The following is a 22,416-nucleotide window of genomic DNA, read 5'->3' as shown; positions in this document are numbered from 1 at the left end:
TTATACTGAGAGTACAAGAAAAACATGTATTCAAGTCTGGCTATATCTGTATCTACGCTGGTTAACCGGGGATGTCAGATGTTCAAGTAAAGAACAGATGTTTGACCTTGAAATCTGTACCATGATACTAGTTATCATATAATTTTAACTTGCAAAATACCACAGGGTGACCAATAGGACAACCCAAAGTTGCTCGTGTGGGGGGAGGCAATACATTTATACTTTATTTTTGGTTCCGGTGAAGGTTACCATTTATCTATTGAAGAGTACGCAGCATTCCACCGCTGCCCACACAGATTATGTCATATATTCAATTTTAAAAAAACAACCTTAAAACCACTAATTTCAATAACACTAAGCCAACAGTAAATGTAATATATATACACACCAGATTTACTGGTAAAGAATCGCATTACTGAGAGCATCAATCTTTTTAACGTCCTTTAATTATTTACTCTGTGTTTATAAAGAAATGGCATTTTTCAGTGCTGTATACCATTGGGGAAAGAACACAACGTACAGCTTGTGAGCTTACAATCTAAACATAATAATGGTGAGTCTAGACTAAGGCTGCAGGGAGGATTAGATCCCATGACTACACAATGGCTTTATCTGATACAAGACCCTATAAAAACACACAACTTATACAACAATAATAGTTCCCATACATCTGACAGCAATTTAAATGGAAACCTTGCACTTCATCATAATGTAATGTTTAATCACTCTGTATAGTAGAACAAATTGGGCTTGTATTTACCACTGTAGACAAACAATCTTTTAGTCCCATAGAGCCCACGGATAGGTTAGCCATTCTATGTTTCTGTACCATGGATCAGGACAATTTAAAGGGACACTATAGTCACCAAAACAACTTTAGCTTCATAAAGCAGTCTTGGTGTATAGACCATGCCCATGCAGTCTCACTGTTCAATTCGCTGCCATTTAGGAGTTAAATCACTATGTTTATACAGCCCTTGTCACAGCTCCCTGCATGTGATTTATACAATCTTTCTAAATACTTCCTGTAAATTGTCATCTAATGTTTACACTTCCTTTATTGCAAATTTGATTTAATTTAGAATTTATTATCCCCTGCTCTGTTAATAGCTTGCTAGACCCTATAGAAGCCTCATGTGTGTGATTAAAGTTTCATTTACAGAGCAGAAGATAAAAACGTTTTAAAAGGACACTGTAGGCAGCCAGACCACTTCAGCTCTGGGTGCAAACTCCCATCACCCTTAACCCTGCAGTGATAATTATTGCAGTTTTAATAAACTGCAATAATTACTTCTGAGGGTTAACTCCTCTTCGAGTGGCTGTCTACTAGAGGGACTTCCGGACAGAGGGACTAGACAGCCACTAGATGGACTTCCGGACAGAGGGACTAGACAGCCACTAGATGGACTTCCGGACAGAGGGACTTCCGGACAGAGGGACTAGACAGCCACTAGAGGGACTTCCGGACAGAGGGACTAGACAGCCACTAGAGGGACTTCCGGACAGAGGGACTAGACAGCCACTAGAGGGACTTCCGGACAGAGGGACTAGACAGCCACTAGAGGGACTTCCGGACAGAGGGACTAGACAGCCACTAGAGGGACTTCCGGACAGAGGGACTAGACAGCCACTAGAGGGACTTATGGAATTGAAACAGACACTTGGTCAGTTATCTAACGCTGGATGTACTCACGCGCTGCATGAGGCCCCTCAGCGCCAGATTTTTCCCATAGGTAAGCATTATTCAATGCTTTCCTATGGGAAAAATCTGTCGCTGGAGGTCCTCATGCAGAGCATGAGGACGTCTAGCGTTAGATAACTGACCAAAAAAGTCTGTTTCAATTCCAGAGATCCTTATCTCTGGATTCCGAGAGATCCTAATTGCTGCGCATGCGCATTAGGTCTCCCCCGCCGGCAGACATTTTGTTTTCATACAGGCCGTGTCAGTCACAGCCAGGGCTGCATAAACAGACACAAAAGTGATTAAACTACTAAAGGGCAGACTATTGAACTGCATTATTGACATACAGTTGTTTTAGTGATGATAGTCCCTTTACGTTTCAGGTTTATTTACTCCAGATATTTTACCAATCTGGTATATCTACACACCATACAAAGACCCAGGTTTCCTTTGATAGATCTATCCACGCATGTCTACTGTTACCTACCTACTTAAAGGGAAACTCCAGTGCCAGGAAAACAATCCGTTTTCCTGGCACTGGAGGGTCCCTCTCCCTCCCACCCCCCAATACCTGGTTACTGAAGGGGTGAAAACCCCTTCAGTCACTTACCTCAGGCAGCGACATATCCCACGTCGCTGCCTGCTCCTCCCCCGCCGCTCCACCTTCTTCCTCCGTCGGCCGGTGGGCGAGACTGATCCCGCCCACCCGCCGAGGAGACCTAATGCGCATTATTTTCAATGCTTCCCTATGGGGAATAGAGCGACGCTGGAGGTCCTCACACAGCGTGAGGACATCCAGCGACGCTCTAGCACAGATAATCTGTGCTAGTGACCAGGAAGTGACCTCTAGTGGCTGTCTAATCGACAGCCACTAGGGGAGGACTTAACCCTGCAAGGTAATTATTGCAGTTTATAAAAAACTGCAATAATTACACTTGCAGGGTTAAGGGTAGTGGCAGTTGGCACCCAGACCACTCCACTGAGCAGAAGTGGTCTGGGTGCCTGGAGTGTCCCTTTAATATACTGAACTAAACACCCACTGTATGTTTAATGGAGCACTATGGTGCTGGAAACTTGTTTCCTGGCACTATAGTGTCATTAGGTCCCCCCATTCTCAGGGCCCCCCTCCAACTGGGCTGAAGCCCCTTCAGCCACTTACCTTTCTCCAGCGCCGGGCTCCCTTTGTGCTGGGGAACTCTCCACCCCCTGCCGACGTCAGAGCCGAATGCGCATGCGCAACAAGAACCGCGGGCGCATTCAAACTGCCCATAGGAAAGCATTACTCAATGCTTTCCTATGGACGTCCAGTGTCTTCTCACTGTGATTTTCAGTCAATGAGACCGCCACTAGAGGCTGGATTAACCCTCAGTGTAAACATTTACAGCTGCAGGGTTAAAACTAGAGGGACAAAAGAAGATAGGTGTTCTGTGTTTTCAGGCGCTTATAATAGTGTGTAAATAATATAGGAAAAATAACTGATTCCACACTTAAGTAGGAACTCTCCACCCTACTATAATAGAGTACAAACAAACCAATGTCAGATAGTGAAGAATGCGTAGCGCTAAATAAATAGACACTTACCCCTAAGATTCTTAGGGAATGTATACAGTAAAATAAATCCCTAAAAGTGAATAGAAAATATATATTGTGATTGACTTGTGAGGATGGTGGTATTATTAGAATCACTCACAAGGTTAAGAGCCTCTTAAGGACCGGCTCTGATCTCTTCTGTTTTTTATCTCCATTATTGAGGTTTTCACCTAAAATGGACGTCTAGGGTGTGTGTCACCTTAAATACACAAAAACGGAAGAGATCAGAGCCGGTCCTTAAGAGGCTCTTAACCATGTGAGTGATTCCAATAATACCACCATCCTCACCACCCAATCACAATATATTGCACTACATATTTTCTATTCACTTTTAGGGATTTATTTTACTGTATACATTCCCTAAGAATCTTAGGGGTAAGTGTCTATTTATTTAGCGCTACGCACTCTTCACTATCTGACATGATTTGTTAAATAGTGGTTTTGGTTTGTACTTTAAAACTAGAGGGACCTGGCACCCAGACCACTTCATTGAGCTGAAGTGGTCTGGGTGCCTATAGTGGTCCTTTAAGATTATTGTTACACTAACCAAAAAGTAGGATCTTCTAACATGTCAATATGATTAGAAGAAAGCACCAAAAACCTGTGCGCCTTGCAATTTGATTTTTTTAACAATCCCAGGAAAGGAGGAACTAGCAGGACAGATAGACTATCTTGCTTGTTTAGTTCACATTTCCCGACAGTATTAGCAGTTTCAGAAGTGAGTTAGGAAGGCTTGGAAGTTATTATTCATTTAACCAGAGATGAGAAAGACGGCCGCAAAGTAAGTGTTCTGGCAGCGGTTCCACGGAATGAAGAAAGCCTGGGTATTCAAGCAGATCCTGATTGTCCTTTACTCGCACATTAACATTAGCATTAATTTCCGTATGCATCGGGCTTGGAAAATGTTAAACAACAGCAAATCTGTATCCGTATCAAGCTATAGAATTATGCTTATTACAAATTGTACAATGCACGAGATACACTGCTACAGCCTCCGTAAACTAATAATGAGAATACTTGATCCCTCTTCCTTAAATGTTTTTTAGCATACAATTCTAAATTATACATGAATACAAAAAACTTGACTATAAATAATGAAACAACACAAAAGACACCAACAAATAGATTTGCCTGCACAATACACAAGATGAATAATTGTTTGTGCCATAACTCTTTGCATAGTCCGCGCATGAGTGAGTTTATTTAAAACTGAGAAGTGAAAAATTACGGGTTTAGTTCACCTCACATCACCCAACATCTCCTGCTGGTAGAAAGAAACTTCTTAAAGTGCACCGGCTATGAATAAAATCACACAGTGTCTCTTTAAAGGGCAAACTATTTTATCTATATCACTCAGATCTTAAATTTCTAGAAAATGTATTGATACAATTTAAACAACATTATTCATAAAGTACGGTGTGAATTTCCAGGGAACGCTGCCATCATTGGTTTATGGAAGATACAACAAAGATAAAATATATGATTGTGAAACACACATTCACTATGTGTGGTGTTTTCACTTAAATCAAAGGACATTTCTTTTTATATATATACATATGGTATAGAAAGCATATTTGGAGAACAGATACCCTATTTCGGTGGCAGTAGATATTTATTCTTATCTGTTCATTTTGTTCCCCAGTATTTTGTTAACACTCATTAAACAATGAATATAAAAATAAAAAAAATAAAAAGAACACAATTATTGAAGAAAACAAAACAAAAAAAAAAAATTACACCAGATACATTTCTTCGACTACTGCATTTAGTTATTTTAAGAGGTGCCTGCACATTTCTTTCAGGCTTTTATAAATTGTGCAAATTCAAAAACAAATAAAATAAACCACCAAAGAAACAGGAGTTAAATAGATGGCACAGGTTTTTCAGGCTAGAAAATCGCAGTGGACTTGTTACCTAAGAAGACATTTGCTAGCGAATGCATACATTACAATATGTAATCTTTACTAAGTAACAGGTTTACTTCTAGAGTGGTATCCTGGGGAGGAGAAGGGGGAAGGTAAATATACGTACCTCTCCATCCTTTGGGCCTCCACGTTTCATCTTAAGCTCCTGCATCACTATGATACTCTCAAGCATGTGCGAGAGAACACCACAAGGGATTTTTGGACGATCCATTAAGAATGCATACACTCATCCCATGCCATGGGTATTTACTGTGCATCTGTGCCCACCACTTCTGATGGAATATAAGAAGTTGTGCCAACAGTTGCTTGAAGCTCTTTTCTTTGCCCAAAAATGCCAAATTCAGTGACTTCAACACAGTATAAATTAGTTTTTCACAAGAACTCAATCTTTATGGAAAAACTTCAAAGTGACAGGACACATTTCAGATTTCCCCAACCGACTTTATTGTCACAAACAGCTGCGAAGACAGGCCTCAATTTAATTCCTTTTGGGTAATTTTTTAAAATGAACACAATATGTTACAAAAACCTTTTCAAATTATTAATCTACAGGAGTCACTATTAAAGTCTATGGGATATTTTGTAGATAAAAGAGCTGAAAAGATTTTCCGACATATTGTGATAATTGTAAAAGCACATCCGAAAGAATTCCTTTCCAGAATTACTTCCTGGTTTAAGGAATAACCCTAACGGATATCGAATTTTCGTAGAACTTTATGTCTTTGCACTGGACAAATACCAAGCTATGATCTACAAAACACGGTCACATCTTAATTCAGTAAAACAAGACCTCTTATTTTCCAACCTTGATTTAACAAGCTTCCCAAATGATGCAATGCTCTTAGAAAAAATTCCCAAATGAGTTATCTGCAGAAGTCACCGTTCAAATCTAAAGAATTGTTACAGATAAATCATTTTGAAATCTTTTCTAACAGTATTGAATCATTAGCCTATTAAATTGAGGCCTTAGACAAGAGTTGTACTAGATATTCCTGAAGTAAAAAAACAGCAGCTCTCGTTGTGAATGCCATCATTTTAAGAGACCGCATCTCTCTCCCATTACATCTTTATTGATGCAGCTTCAAAGAGTTGCTCGTCATTTCAAGGTAGCCAATAAAGGCATCCAATGCATTTAAATAAATACAACAGCTACATCACTGTCATCGTAAAATTTCAGACCATCATATGCCGATGTCTATAACATCTGCCAATGTCACAAATCTCAGTGGTAGATATTATGTACAGACCCGCCACAGTCAGTCATCTGCAGGTCAAACGCAATAGGTCATTATCTACATACCACGACCTGCCCTTAACCTCAATTTCAGGAGAACATATAACTGTCCCCTCAATAGCAGCTTAAAATAAGATTTGTGGCAAAATTGCCTTCTTGTATATACATTTTTAATATTCTAATGAGAACAAAAACCCAAACAAATCTGGGACCAAAGCCTCATTTTTTTAAGTTGGAACACATTAGCAATGGTTAATGTAGCCAAGTTAGTATTCTAGGGACAGTTACAAGTCAATCGCATGTCCTTCAAGATCAGTGGCACATCTCAAACATCGTATGTCCACACATGCGGCATATGTCGATTTCCAGACAGATGCCGGATTTAAGTATTGCATCTGTTAGTTACACCTACACATCTGCCAGACGTCAAGATATGTGTTACTGCTCAATATGTTACATAGTAATGCAATGTCTTAAAGGGACAAATCACTTTGATGACACCATCTGCTCCAGGTAGGTACACAAAATCTACATATAGAACAAAACATTGCATGCAGATCTTTAAAGTTGGTATATGCAGCTATAGGGGCCAGCTATCCACCCATAAATAATACACACAGTATTTCCCTTAATCCGTGGTCCGCCTTGCATTTGGAATTGCTTTTGATTCCAGAAACTATATTTGCAGTTTTTATTCTAAAAACATTATTTACACGACAGCGTCCCTTTAATAATCCATTTTCACTATGCAATAGCTCAATACTATCCAGTGCAAATTTAGGAGCAGACCTATATACCAGGAGACACATAGAAGGATGTTCTGCAAATATATAAAATTGAGGCACTGCTAGGCACGGTGTTGCAAGACAAACTGGATACAGGTTTTATCGAGCCCTGGTAAAGATTTGCCTCGACACACAGCATCAAAATCCGCGGAACAAAATGACCTTATAATGGCATTTATCCTGGTGCACTGTGTGTTTTGGTATAAGGATGTATTAAAAGAACTGCAAATCCTGTGCTTAAAGATCCATGTGCTAAAAGTCACGCCAAGTCAATACGAATTAAAGTTTATATCCCACTTTTACGTTTAACTTCTCGATTACATGTCACACCTGAGAGACAGATTGCAAATCAGAAACAACCTTTGCACAACTCTGGTACTTTACCTGGGTTTACCATCTGCTATGCAATTAAGCTCCAGCGCCTCCCCTTCTCTCGTTAAACTGTGTGCGTTCTTTGCCGTCAGCATCAATACTGGTTTATCTGCCGGACAAAAAAAAACAAAAAAGACACAAAAAACATTTAATACATTTGTGTGCTTTTTTTGTCCCCCCAAAAAGGATTGGTAAAACAACAACCATAAATATACAAAACCAAAATGCGTAAAAATAGTTAATGCGCAGGTGAATTCTTTAAAGGCAGATTTCAATGCTGCCAATGGTATAACGCAATAATAAAAATATTACTAATGAAAAATATTACTAATTGCGTTCTTGTTTCTCCTCCAAAAAAAGTGAAGCTCTTACGGTCTGTCGCTCATGGCCACATTCATGGATAATAAATGGATGTCATTAGCCAAATCATTTGTGATCAAATCAATCATTTGTTGTCTGTTTTTTTCTAATAAATGCCACATAAAGATTATGTGAACATATAAGGAAATAATGGACATTAAAAACAGCTCTACGTTTCCAATGAAATGAGAAAGTACACTCCATCCCGTTATACTGACATTGGCTCAGAGTTGGATATCGCACAAACCATCCTGCCCAAGTTTTAATTAACGAAGGATAGTTCCTATCCGGGATCCAAATATCCCTCTGCCTTTCATTTCAAATTCCCCTAATTTTCTGTGAACACCATATTTTTGTGTATTTTAAAACCTACATCTCGCTGTAATGTATCAAACTAGAATGTGTTATGCAATCACTTTGTACAAATAACATACTTTAGTTTTCTTCTAAGATACTTTTCATAGCTACAAGTACAATCATATTGTTGCCGAAAATGTCCCAAATAGCCCTGTCCGCATAAAATTAAAGTGTCTCTTTAGCCATGTGACACGTTGGCAGGTGTTACAAACTAATTCTACATTATTATGTGCTGGCTTTCACAAATAAAATAAATAGCGATGAGAAGTACTGAATGATCAGAAATCACAAGGTATAATGGCAAAGCCACAATAACAGGCTGACAAGAATATTCAGACTCCATGCAAAAAATGTAGAAAAAGAAAACAAGCAATTGTGGTGAAGATGTCTATGCAGTGCTCCTTAGAGTACAGAAAATGTTTAGTATGAACAATGCAGAAGGTGTGTAATATAGCGTGAACGATGCAAAAATGCTTAAAATGTGCAGTATAGAATGTGAAAGGTGTAAGAATGTTTTGAATGTGCAGCACAGCATAAGAAATGTAAAATTATTCTTAGAATGTTCCTGATAGAAATGTTAAAGAAACACTATATAGAGTCAGGAACACAAACATGTATTCCTGACCCTATAGTGTTAAAACCACCATGTAGATGGCTTGCCCCAATCCCCTCCCTCCTCCCACCCGTGCCTCCTTAGAAAGGGTACTTGCCTTATTTCCAGCTCTCTAGGCACTGCAAGGAAGTCATTGGATTGGCGGAGATCATCAAGGAGGTGGGGCAGGTGCAGGGCCAAACGCCACCCTGACCAATCAGCATCTCCTCACATCTCTATGAGGAGAGTTCAGGGTCTCCATGAAGAGAGTGGAGACACGATGTCAGTAACACTGTGAAGCACTGCCCCAGGAAGCACCTCTAGCAGCCATCTGAGAAGTGGCAAGTGGAGGTGTCCCTAGGCTTTAATGTTTCTCTGAAAAGACCGTGTTTACTGCAAAAAAGCCTGCAGGGACTGACTATACTCACCTGTAGTGAGTTCTGGTGAATTTAGTGACGTGTAACAAAAAAAAACAAACAAAAAAAAAATTGTTAGAATGCGTTGAATGTGGAAGTAGTAAGGAAAATTCTAGCATGTGTAGCATAGAAAAAGAACGGTGTAAGAATGCTAACAAAGATCAGAATAGAATGTACCTTAGGGTATCCACAAGACATTACTTGGAGTTTAAATAATGAGTACTAAAAAATATTGTCCATTTGTAAACATTGAACAACGTTGATAAGAATGTTATTATGCCAACAGCTTGAACAACTACACTTTGGCAACTTAAAAAAAATAAAAATAAAGTATTTCATTACAAATGATGTGTCTTTCTCACAGATTAATCCAACTGTTAAATATTCACATTTCTTAGAGTTTTACGATTTTCTCCCTGATTCTATGCCTTTGGAAGGAAGATGGAAGGGCTGCGTTAAATCAGTAGCCTTGAAGTCTAGATCTCATGGTTTGAATGTCAAATTCATTACTGTATACTTATCAATGTGCTGTTCAATAAAAAGGATAGGTTGTTTATAGATCTTTAGTAATCCATATGTGTCACCGAGATAATGTCTTGGAAATAAGCATTCAAATCAGGATCCCACCAAACCTGGCATATGAATGAGAAGCACCTCGGTTCTATTACTGTCAATCAAGTTCTGAAGGAGAACCAACCACAAATCCCTCTTTACTTTATGAACAAACCACACCGGGTGATTCACCAAGGTATGAATAGTTCATTACTAAGTGAACGGAACATGAATTTTAGATTTCAGGGCAAAACAGCCAAACTTAAAACATATCCCCCCCCCTTTGAAGAGTTTTCTCCAATTTTGATAATGAGAACTAAAATTTGGAAATCTCTTAAATTAACTATAAATTCCCAATAAATCACACTTTAGTAAATAACTCTTGTCAGTCTAAGGGCTCCATCTTTTAAGGCCATTAATGAGAAATACCCATTATATTTCACGAGAAATACCAATTCTTTTACATTACTGTGTACCGCACAGTATGCCATAGCAATCAAGTAATCTTCCAGAGTTTTGCACATTATCTGTACATTCTTTTCAGGTAGTTTTCCCACGCAGTATTTTTTTATTTTATTATTTTTGCTCTACAAAGACAGCTATTTTTCCCACTTTTCCTAAGTAAGCTTTTAAGAATTCATTGCACCCTTTCCCTTTAATGTTCCCATAATTTTCACTATAGGAAAAAAAATAAAAATAACAACAAGCCTGATATAACTGGTACACTAAAGAACACTCATTACAGCAACAAAATTGCGCTTTCCGTCACTCAGACTGTATCATTAAATGTTTGCACAAAGAACAACTGCTGCCTATTGTGAGAGTAAACTAAGGACATTTGATAGAATACGTTCGGACATATTCGCAAACCACAAAAGCTCGATAGATATCCTATTATGTTTATTAAGTTTGTGTAGAACCCTGCATTTACGAAGTTCCGCAATTATTTTTTTAAAAAATGTTTTGATGGTCAAAGTTTTCTAGCCCACAGTTCAGGGTAAAATCCAAGATAAAAACAATAAGGTGTAACTGGCGCTGGTTGTAACACAGCAACAATCCCCAATACCAACGATCACCCAATTTGTTAGATTTAGAACATGAAAGATAATAATACAATGTGAATTGCTCAACACCACAAATAAAATATAAATCCGAAGATAATTCTTCTCTCAATATTGGCGGTTTAAATACCACATACATAGGTCTTGAACCTGTATAAAACCATAAACAGGAGAACCCGTATAGTGCAATTATTGTCACTCTATAAAAACATAAATGGTGATGGAATTACTCACATTAACCAGAGCCTCATATAGCAGTAGTTTCACTAACTACGGTTTGTAGTTTGTGATATTAAGCCAGTTCCTGAGATATGAGGCTCTGGTAAATGTGAGTGGTTCTATACATCACCATTTATGTTTGTATAGAGTGACAATAATGCACTATGCAGGTTCTCCTGTTTATGGTTTTTATACAGATTTAAGACCTATTTATGTTGGATTTAAATAGCCAATAGGAAGAAAAGTATTGATATTAGGATTTACATTTCATTTGTGGTGTTGAGCACTGCCCTTTTTATTATCTTTCCCTGCCCAGGGTAGGCAAACGTCGGCACTCCAGATGTCGTGGTCTACATCACCCCTGATGCTTTGAAAATAATATGACTATAATAGCATTATGGGAGATGTAGTCCACAGCATCTGCAGTGCCGAAGGTTGCCGATCCCTGCTTTAGGTTATATGGGAAATAGACTCACTTCGGCAAATGGGGTTAACGCGGAAAGGACTGCAAAGATTTATTCACCGTGGTATTCTGACAAGGTGAAACATTACAAAGTTAGTCATCTATTTTAGTGGTATAATGTCAACAAGAGACAAAATGATCCGAGGTACCAATCCCGGTCAGACATTGCATTTGTTGTCCCAAAATTTTAGGAACCATGGAACGGTCTAACAAATGCCTTCTGTCAGTGTATTTTGTGAGAGGTGTATTATCGCCTTTAATCCTGTAAGCATTTTTTTTTTTATTGTGTTAATAAATGTGGCATTATTTTTAGTGGAAGTACAGTTTTATTTCCTTGCACTTACAGCACTCCTGGAGTGTATTATTGTGCTCAATTTACAGCGCATGTTATTAACCTTTGTAAGTGGATCTAAAACGTAAGAAGAATTTGTTGTGGTATGCTAAAACTGAAAGAGCTCGGGATCAAATTGCTCCAGTTGCATTGGAAGACCAGGACTGGGTGCCAAGATTTTAGCTTGAGTTTCTAAGATTAACAATGTTTCACAGAAACATGAAGTCCTGACTATATTAAAAAAAAAAAATATTCATATTTAAAGAGGAGGAGAAGAGTTCACAGTATGCTAAAACTTACAATTAACAGTCAGTTAAGATTTTCTAAATTTTTGTTTTACGGGCAATTTTAAAAATCTATACATGCAGCAATTGAGGATGCCCCAGTAGGACGATTCAAGACCAATGACTAAGGTAAGTTAATAAAGCAATCCTGTAGAGGAATCGGATTAATGATGAATATTTTTTTTTTTCTACAGTATTGTGTGTGTGTGTATGTGTTTGTGTGGAATATCTAGCTGTACAGTGCATCTGCCTATGACTAAGTGCTGTTACATACAAGCTCTCTGACCCTTCTCCCTGCCCACTCTCTTTCCTTCTTGTCTTAATACACAATGTTTACAAACACGTTTGTTATCTGGAATACAAGAGTAGCTATATTTTTCAATTTAACAATAATAGTTGCACTCTAGTCCCCTTAACGGATAAAGTAATATGTTCTAGTTATCTAAATAAAGAAAAGTACAATCTAACACTCCGTTTTCCTGTACAATCAGATTCAGATTAAATCACTTACAATGACGCAGATCAGGGGGATCGCAAGTGTCGTTAGGGAAGAGCGGTGGGGAGAGAGAAGGATATTCAGTATACTGAAACCAAGACAGCAGATTGGTCATGGACTACACCAGACTTGCAACACCACCCTAACAAAATCTGTTAAACCCTTACTGATATAGTACTGCTTTAATGTGCTTGAGTCAAATGAGTACGTTAGTTACATTCCAAGACCCTTTTCTTTGATAACCTACCCAGATATATTTGTGAAAGCAAAAGGGCAGATATGTACTAAATAACGAAGGAGATATTTATATCACAACAACTCAAAATCTATTTCTGCAGAGAGTTTCACACACCAAGTAGCTCAGGCTGAAGAAACCTAATTTGCCTTCATGCTGAGGCTACAGATCTGTGCCATGTTCCACGATGATACATCCATCCGAGTGTCATATATAACAGCAAGACAGTGTGCGCGCAAGGGCAGCAATGGGCTGCTCTCAGCTTGGGTGCACAATGCTTTTCAGCGCAGTACACTGAAGGAGGGGAGAACATATTGCTCTGAAGAGAAGACTGGACACAGTTGCTTCAAATACAGAGAGAAAATCTCTGAAGTGGCAGATTAATTTTTATTCCTTAATGCCACCTCCATTTGACCTTGAAAAACAGGATACAGCGACGAGAGACAGAGAGCAAAGCGAGAGAGAGGGAAAAGGGGATCGAGAAACTATCATGCTTTTGAGAGAGAAAGGGAGTAAAAAAGACAGAGTACCAAGACATTTCTTTGAAAGCAAAACAAATAGAATGAGGACAGAGTGACAAAAAAAAAAAAAAACGATAATAGGCAAATGTCAACATGTGCAAATAAATAAGGAGCAGGCATGGTTCAATCAGGATGAGAGAGGAAAAAGGAGATGAGGAAGAGGGAGTCAAAGTTCAGATGACATAAAGCAAGAATTATAATTTGCCAATTATAGGTTCAAACAATGAGTGAACACAATGTGAAGGTGTTGGAGAAGACAGACTAAGACAGTGCAACTATCTAGCTTAACAGCTTCTTTAGAAAATAACAATTTCTTAATCCATGTATTCAACACACAATTGGCAAAAAAAGAAGGAAAAACACATTTGATTTTTTCTAATCTTGGTAATAAAACAGATTAGATAAATAATATATGAAACTACTTTGAGGAAGGACATTTCTAGTTCATGTCTTGAAGCTAAATGCCTACCTGTGAACTTCTTTATTATACATTTCTGCTCTCTCGTGCCATTAAAGACTCAAATTTAAAAAAAAAAAAAAAAAAAAAAAAACTTATCCCACCCCACAAAAGCTAGATAGGTCTTAAACTCAACTAATGTTTGAAGGTTTGAACATTCCATCTCTACTAAGCTGGCTTTATCATTCTCAGGGTTGCCTCCAATGGTGAATATACTAGTATAAAAATATTTTAAAGGCATCTTATAATGAAAGTGTACATATTTATATGAAAACAACTTGCCCACTGAACAACTACTCTCCCTTCGCCCCTTGATTACGCAATTTTCAAACTCGGTTGAGAAGAGACGTACTGCTTCTTAAAACAATATTAAAAACGTTATTTTATCTTAATGTTAATCTTCTTTTTAATATTTACAAAGTAGGGTTCTTGTCGCAATCTGATCAGCTCTTGCAGATTAATGCCAGTACCACTACTTTCTACAGCAGGCCCTCTGACACGTAAGGGCAAGGGAGACGAACAAACGCTAGGCGCCAAAGAAGTCTTGTTATCTGATGAAGCTTCTCTCTTTGATCTAAATCTGGCTTTTGGGTGGCTTAAGCTAAAGGTAGAAATGCATTATTAAAGCTAACGAGCTCTCACAAAATGTTAATGGACATTAAGTTTGAATAAATGAATTACACATTAGGAGTCGCAGGATATTCCAGCACCTGCCAATTTAGGGAGATCAGATCATATCTGTTTGCCAATTACAGGGACATTACTTCACAATACTTTCAATTTAGGGACATTACGAAGGAAAGAATAAGCAGCACGGAGTGATATAATGAGTAAAAGGAGACTGGTTTGAACTAAAGGAATGAAATTAGAGAGAGCATTAATACTTCTGTAAGTACCTTTTTTTTTGTATTAAAACTCGGAACATCTTATGCTATATTAATTTTAGATGCTGTTTGCGTCCTCCTCTGCTTAAAGTGGAAAGGTCACTTTTCTGTATTTGAGAGTTCTTTATTCTACCGATACGGAAACCATTATGACTATTTATCTCTTCCCTGAAACTGAATTATTTAAACAGGGCAGGTAATATCAATAACCAATTGATCAGAGTGATCTGGCTCACATCACTCTAACAAGTTGGAGGAGGGGGGTTTAGAAGATGCTCAGAAGGTTAATGTTCTCCTGGGCCCCCACCATGACAAAATACAAAAACAAATCAAAGCATTATGTTTTTTTTATATTTATAGATATTTAGGCTATGCAGGCTGTGCTATTTGTAGTGAGTGACTCGTGTAATACAGAATGGAGAGAAGACCACCAATCAGTATGCTTGTTTGCATCCCGATTTGTTTACCCGTTTTAGAAGTCAAACAATTGTCTATATTCATTTCAGGATATGGAGGATGTATGTCTTTCAAAACTCTGCATTTAGGATGAAATGTGTTGGGATCGGTCCTTAATGTAAAGATGGTCTTTAAAGATGCATCTTTACATTAGATGATACAGTAGGGTTGTTTTACTTTTGTACGGCTGAATGTAACACGTAGGGAGAATTGACACATGATCAATGCCGGATATGCAATACTTGCTTTTGTTTCTAGTAAGAGTTCGTTTGGTTTATATTTCACCATTGTGGCCACTTTGGCACTTTTTTCATCACATTAATATGTCTATGGTACGATTCAATACGTTTATCTACAATATGTCCAGTTCTAGCTGGTTCATCAAATTATATAATCATTGTTTTTATTGATTGAGAATATAGATATATATATTTTTTCTTTTTATCCAATTTTCACTCCCCATATTCATTTTACATGCATGACAATTTCCTGTCGCTATGTAACGAGAGCAAATATTATTACTGCCTAATCCATCCACTGCCATTCATCGGAAGTCCTGCTGGACTAGATTCCTTCTCGTTCTCAGTGTTCCTCAAGGAGCTGATGATAAAGCAATGGCCCGAGTAACTCACAGCGTGCAGAGACATGGGCGACAATTCAGCAGAGATAAGTACAAGATTCAGCCATATTAAAGTAGTTCTTTCAACCCCTATTCTACCCACCCCACGAATGCTGGTGTGGCAGAGCTATTGCTTAATCTCTTACTTACAGTGCTCAAATTGTGTCAAAAACGAATGTCAATCTTTCTTTGTATGTTCATATCATCGGATGATACCTCAACGACTTTCTTTTTTGATTGAAATTCCAAAAATATAGCATGCACTGTAGACCATACATTTAATGATGCACTCATAGAGAACATTTTGGGGAAGCTGTATATCGGTTCCAGAATTGCAAAGATCTTCACCATCTTTTTTATTAATCTCTGGCTATGTTCCTACATATATCTTCTCCATGTAATCCGTTTTTAAAAAGTTCTCATCATCACCTCTTGCCTAGTTATGTCCCATTAGCCACATCTTTCAATCCATCTTTTTTCAGTAATCCACTCCCCCTACCATAATCCGCTGCACCCATTTGTCCTCTAACTTTTCATTATCTTCGGTCAGTATACGTACTTACTTTTAATCTATTTTTATTTCTGTAGTCCGCATTAACCTACTCAGATTCCCTCGGACTTGATGGATTCATTTTAACATTTTGCATATACTAGCAAACTAAAGCACAGAGCATAAAGGGGTCTACAAGTAATGACCAAAAAAAACACCAAAATATGTATATTTAATTTATTTTGACACTTTTAGCACATTTTCCAGCAAGAGCAGATCTATTGTTATCATTTGTCTCCAAATCTCCAACTTGCTCGATCCAATAACATTCGTTGCTTTGAGTACCCATTACACAGCATTGCCGTAAATAAGCTTATCAGCAATAGCGAACTCCTTCGAATGCAATCCATTAAAATTAAATAAAACATGTCACATGTAAAAAAATAAATTGCAGATGGCAGCGTACACTACACACTTTGTAAAAGGTAATTATATTTAACCAATATTTTTAGTTCAGTTTTCCAGATTAATAAGATGGCAATTTATAGCTTATAAACTTAACTAAGCAGAATTGGAAACAGACAAAGGGTTTCATAGAAAACAGACTGTGATATTTAATGCATCAGTATTAGTAAAAATGGTTATATTTCACTGCAACACAAAGATTACGCTTAAGTATTATTTAGTACATTTCAATCATGAATATGCTGAATTATGATCTTTTGGAATATGCAAATGTAGTTCTTAATAATGTATTTTGCTCTGTAATAGTAGAAATAAGAAGTAAAGACATGGTATATTGTAATATAAATAAAAAATGTGTTGTAGAGGTTAGCGAGTCTATAGTGCTAGTAATATTTTGGGGTTTGTGAATTTACAGATTTCTCTATTTCTTACAAGAACTGTAAAAAAAATAACTACCGGTACTTGCATAACCTTTAGACTGTAAGTTCTTTTGCACAGGGCTCTCGCCATATTTATCATTTATAACAAACGCTACATTTGCGAGCTCTTATTTAGGGACAAGGATGGAACTTGCAAAGGGGCTTGCCTCAGTAAACTGCAATCGGACTCTCCCCACACGTTAGCTGCCAAACTAAACATTTTTTGAATGCCGTAGAGCAGTGTTCCCCAACCCAGTCCTCAAGGACCACCAGCAGTCCAGGATTTATGTATTTCCCGGTTTTATTCCAATGGAGATACTGACAGATTGGGGAACACTATGGTATCCCAGTGAATCAAGAGATGTCTATGGTTTCCCAGCAAACCAAGACACAAGTTAAACAGTTAGGTTGTTCATTACTCAGCAATATTAAATTTGGCTTGACAGGATCTTCCAATTTGGAGCTCTTGCTACAGTCCTTTTCTTTAAGGACCTATAAATAAAAATAAAAATACAAAACACCATACACACACGACACACAAAAAATGCCCAAAACACACAAAAACCTAAGCCCTAGCCATTTCAGAACACTACAGAAATAATGCTCTGTGGAGTGACCGTTCACTTCCAACGTCCCTCTTTCTCCACCCAGTTTCAAGTCTCCTCAGTAGGTGTGATGTAGCCTTAGTGAGTACTTCTTGCTCCCACTTCACTTGGGAAACTGGGTATGGTCGCTCATTGGTATTCAGATGCAATCCAGCACTCCATATTCTAACATCAGTATTTGTACATGCTGACATTAGCCTGCATCAACCAATGACAGTACAGTCAACAGAATGTAGAGCCCATTATCTCAGCTGTAGTTCCAACACAAAGTTGAATAGAAAAGACCAACAAGCAGCAAACAACAGATTTTCTCCTTGTAATATATACTCAGTTTAACAATCTAGAATTCAAAAGTCATACTTATATACATACTACAAAATATCACCCAAATCATCCTTTAAGTCTACTATATACAATATATCATCATGTATCAAAGTTGGTTGACATATATTGACATATTTCCTAGCTATATCATTATGTGCATTAAATAAGACATTTAGAGAATAAGTCCTTTATAATTTTCTACCGATTTTCCGCAAAACCAGCTTAAAGGGACACTATAGTCACCACAACAACTACAGCTTAATGTAGTTGTTCTCATGAGTATAATCATTGCCTTCAGGCATTTTCATACAAACGCTGCCTTTTCAGAGAAAAGGCAGTGTTTACATTCCCCCTAGGGACACCTCCAAGTGGCCACTCCTCAGGGCTGCACAGAAAGCAGCACTGCAGTTCAGAGTCTCCACGCACTGCATGGGGACGCTGAATTTTCCTCATATAGATGCAGTGCTGATTTGCCAAAACGGCGTTTGGCCCAGCCGCCATGCAGATTTTAGCCAATCCAATGCTTTCCCGATGAGAAAGCATTGGATTGGCTAAAATTCAACAATTCTGATGTCATCAAGGAGGTAGATCGGCGGCAGGGTCAGCGCTGTGCTGGAAATAAGGGGAGTTTGAATGCTTTTTCAGGAGGCTGAGGGGGACAAGCCACCTAAATGGTGGGTTTAACACTATAGGGTCAGGACTACATGCTTGTGTTCCTGACCCTATAGTGTTCCTTTAGGGTAAATGGAACACACAATATAGACTAGGCCAAAATAGAGGGGGAGGAAAAAAAAAATCCCCCCCCCCCAAAAAATCACTGTTTGGTGAATAAAACCCTAGCGTAGAGAATTGAAATATTAGCATTATCAGTGCTTTACTTGGAGTGTGAAACAGAAGTGACACATCTGCACTGGTAAAGAAGAGCATATAATGGGCCTCTCCGACTTGTCAACGAGAAAAACACAGCAATGCATTGCTTGAACATAAAGATCCACTAAATCCATTCCATAGGTATAATGAGTATAGCGCTAGATGGCTGATCGAATGAAATGTTATTTACTGCACAACACCTAGTAACTACAGGCACTCATGTTAGAATAAAATCCGGAAAAAATAAAAAAACATTTCCTTCCGAATGTCAAATGTTATTTATTTATAAACCACCAACATATGCTGAAGCACTGAACCGTAACATGACATTTGGCACCGAGAGTAATATACTGCAACACAATCTTCGCATTCATTACTATTCTACGACCGAAGCAGGTATTGAATTCAAAAAGTAAAATTCTGCAGTACATGTGCTAAGTATTAATGAGACAAGCGTGGCCGTGCATTCAGAATACGGTGTATCTCCATACAGCAGAGCATCCCTAATCTTAGCGAGGACAGGACGACGATTTAACAGTCCTATTACGTTAACATACAGTACTGCAGCCCATACCTTGTGTAATAACGCAGCACATTTAATGCATTCGATCAGATGTGCTATAAATGCACCGCAGTGTTTTTTTATTGGTTAGTTCTTGGTTCGGCTAATTCACTTGTAAGCACCAAGAACACGCCACAGTAGTCTTAAATGGCTGTAAAGTGCGGTGGTAGTTAAACCATTAATGCACTTAGTCTGCTGTGGTTTTAAATTGTAGAAATGGATGCTAAACCTTGAAAATAAAGACACGGATGTAAAATGGCTTCCCACAACATCTATCTAAGAATCAGCAGAAGGAGATATGGATACAAAATACTCACTCACTGTACAGATATCACTCTGGACAATAGAATGATGTTAGCAGCCGTATTAAAAGAATATTAGGGATTTGGGGGGGGGGGGGAGGGAATAAGAATCATAGTAGTTTTTTCGAGGTAGTCCTCGATGTGAGCGGTTTCATCCACTTTGTTAAATATTCACATAATGAATGAAAATAATGATTTTTTTTAATTTTTAGAAATTAGAGAAGGATAGAGATTTAAAGATTCCCTTGTCTCTGGCAATAGATATTATAGTGCACTGAATAAATGCCCTTAATGCAAAAACCCCAGATGATAGATATTTACTTCATCCCTGGGCATCTAAATAATAAACACACGTACAATACTGTGACTATCTCAAGGGACAGAAGGTATCAGAAAAGTGTATGATGAAGAAATATAGTAAAAAAGACTTAAGTGGTATAGCCAAGTGGTCACTGCTGGTGCGGCACACTCCCAGCCAAATAATCGCCGAGAGGTGTCGCACCCAAATAGGGGCATATGAGGAGAGGGGGGACAGAATGAGGCTCCCGCAACCTGTCTCCCCGTGACATTTTGAATGTTGCTCAGTCAATAAAGTCGCTTGTAACCCAGGGCTCACAGATTTTCTCAAACGTATGTAGAGTGTTCCTCTTCCTCACCTGTGCCGTAATTTTATCCACCAGGCAGTGGTCATTAATTTTGTCAAGGATGCAAGAGATAGAAGTAATAGCTATAAGTGTTTTCTGAGTGATTAAAGGACCAGTTTGGACACCATGAAAATTTCATTTTAAAAAAGTGGTTATGGTGCCAAGAGGTCCCTGGCGCTTGCTCACCTTTTGGGATTAAACTAGTTACAAACCGTTTAGTTCCAAAGTCTGTGCTCCAGCAATGGATCACTCTGCCCCTCTGTCCTTACAATTCAAAATCCTAGATAATGGAAGACTCGGTAGGGGTGACACGGATTCTGTAACTGTAGATTCCCCCATTGTATGCAGAACTGGCAACAATGTTAACACAATTTTAACTTTGCCAATCAAAGCTTAACAAAGACCAACAGTGCTTGAAGTATTGCCAGATCCATGTTTGATGCTGGATGAAACATTAAGAAGAACTGAAATTGGGATTGTGACGCTATCGATTAACATTGTAATTTTGATTTGTCTGCAAGCGTGAGAGCACACAATGATTTAAATAGGACAGAAAGCTTACACTTCAAAGTCTAAGCATCACATGCAAGGCCTACAACATCTAGATTGTGAATATGAGCCTTCTCTCAAATAGTAACCAGAAAGTAGATCACGGATACAAGACAATACAGATCTGTAGGCAGAGGCAAGTGATAATGCTATGATAAGCTAGGATTTCGAGAACTTAAAAAAAAAAAAAAATATTAAAACCGCAGAGATTTGCTATGGTTTATCTTAAAAATGTGCTCTTTCAGGATTGAAAAGCATTAAAGCTACCCAGTTAATCACTATGGTTGCCAAATTACTAATATTAACCCTTTAAAGGGACACTGTAGACACCAGAACCACTACAGCTTAATGGTGTCTATGGCATGTCCCTGCAGTCTAAGAACCATAAACACAGCCTTTTCAGAGAAGAGACGTTGCCGCCTAGCAACACCTCTATTGGCAGTGACTCAGACGACGACCACTGGAGGTGCTTCCTAGTCCATTGCTGATCAGTTCCCCATAGAGATGCATTGAATTAATGCATCCCTATAGGTATATGCCGATTGGCACAGCATTTTCCTATGGGAAGCATTGGATTGGCTGAGGTAGTCAAATTGATGATCTCAGCTATGGAAGCGGGACCAGGTAGAGCCAACCACAGCAAAACCGGCATGGCAAGGGAGAAAATGTAACTTTTAACCCTATTGTCTCCACGGAGAGGGGAGCTGGGACCTAAACTTAACATAATCTACAGACTTTAGAAATATATTGGACAGACTTATAAGGTTATTCGCTAAAATGAGAATTTTAAAAATCTAATTTGAATTTCAAATTTAAGGCCAAAATAGGCAAGCTGGAAAAATGTCCAAGACAGCAGTGCTTCAAGTGTGGATACTTTGGCCTTAAATTTGAAATTCAATTTGAATGTTGGATTGTCCTAGAGTTCTCAGTTTAGTATAAGAGCCTGCTAACCCGCATCTTACACAATAGGGCGCTAATGTAACTATTAAAATGTCCCCTGGTTAAAGTAGCAACGTCGCAAGAAATGTCTGGAACGGCTGCATGTACAGGAGTTAGGAATATAAATAAATACGAGTAAAAAAAAAATAATAAATAGGAAAAACCGTTGCAGTTGACACAAAATGCTCAAGTTTCCTATGATTCAATCCTGTGAATGATGAATGTGTCACTGTGTTCGAAACATAAGTGCGAACACCCTGCAGTACTTGTTTCATGAATTATACGATTCTTCTCTATTATTTTAATATTTATTAGTATGAGCATGCTGTGGCTTTATATCATGTAACTTGTATAAAT

The 22,416-nt window shown here is 38.2% G+C and overlaps 1 protein-coding gene across 4 annotated transcripts in view; it reads right to left on the bottom strand.

The window, feature by feature from the left end:
• Positions 1-22,416, bottom strand: part of CADM1 (cell adhesion molecule 1) — a 230,744-nt gene that overhangs the window by 48,371 nt on the left and 159,957 nt on the right. For all 4 annotated transcript variants that reach the window (XM_063436372.1, XM_063436373.1, XM_063436375.1 and 1 more), the window contains one exon: positions 7,600-7,696. In XM_063436372.1, the coding sequence (XP_063292442.1) occupies positions 7,600-7,696 (97 nt within the window). The remainder of the gene's footprint in view (positions 1-7,599; positions 7,697-22,416) is intronic.

Source organism: Pelobates fuscus, chromosome 11 (assembly GCF_036172605.1).
Source record: "Pelobates fuscus isolate aPelFus1 chromosome 11, aPelFus1.pri, whole genome shotgun sequence".
Lineage (NCBI taxonomy): Eukaryota > Metazoa > Chordata > Amphibia > Anura > Pelobatidae > Pelobates > Pelobates fuscus.
Note: the sequence above shows the minus strand (reverse complement) of the source record. Positions and strands in the feature narration are given on the sequence as shown.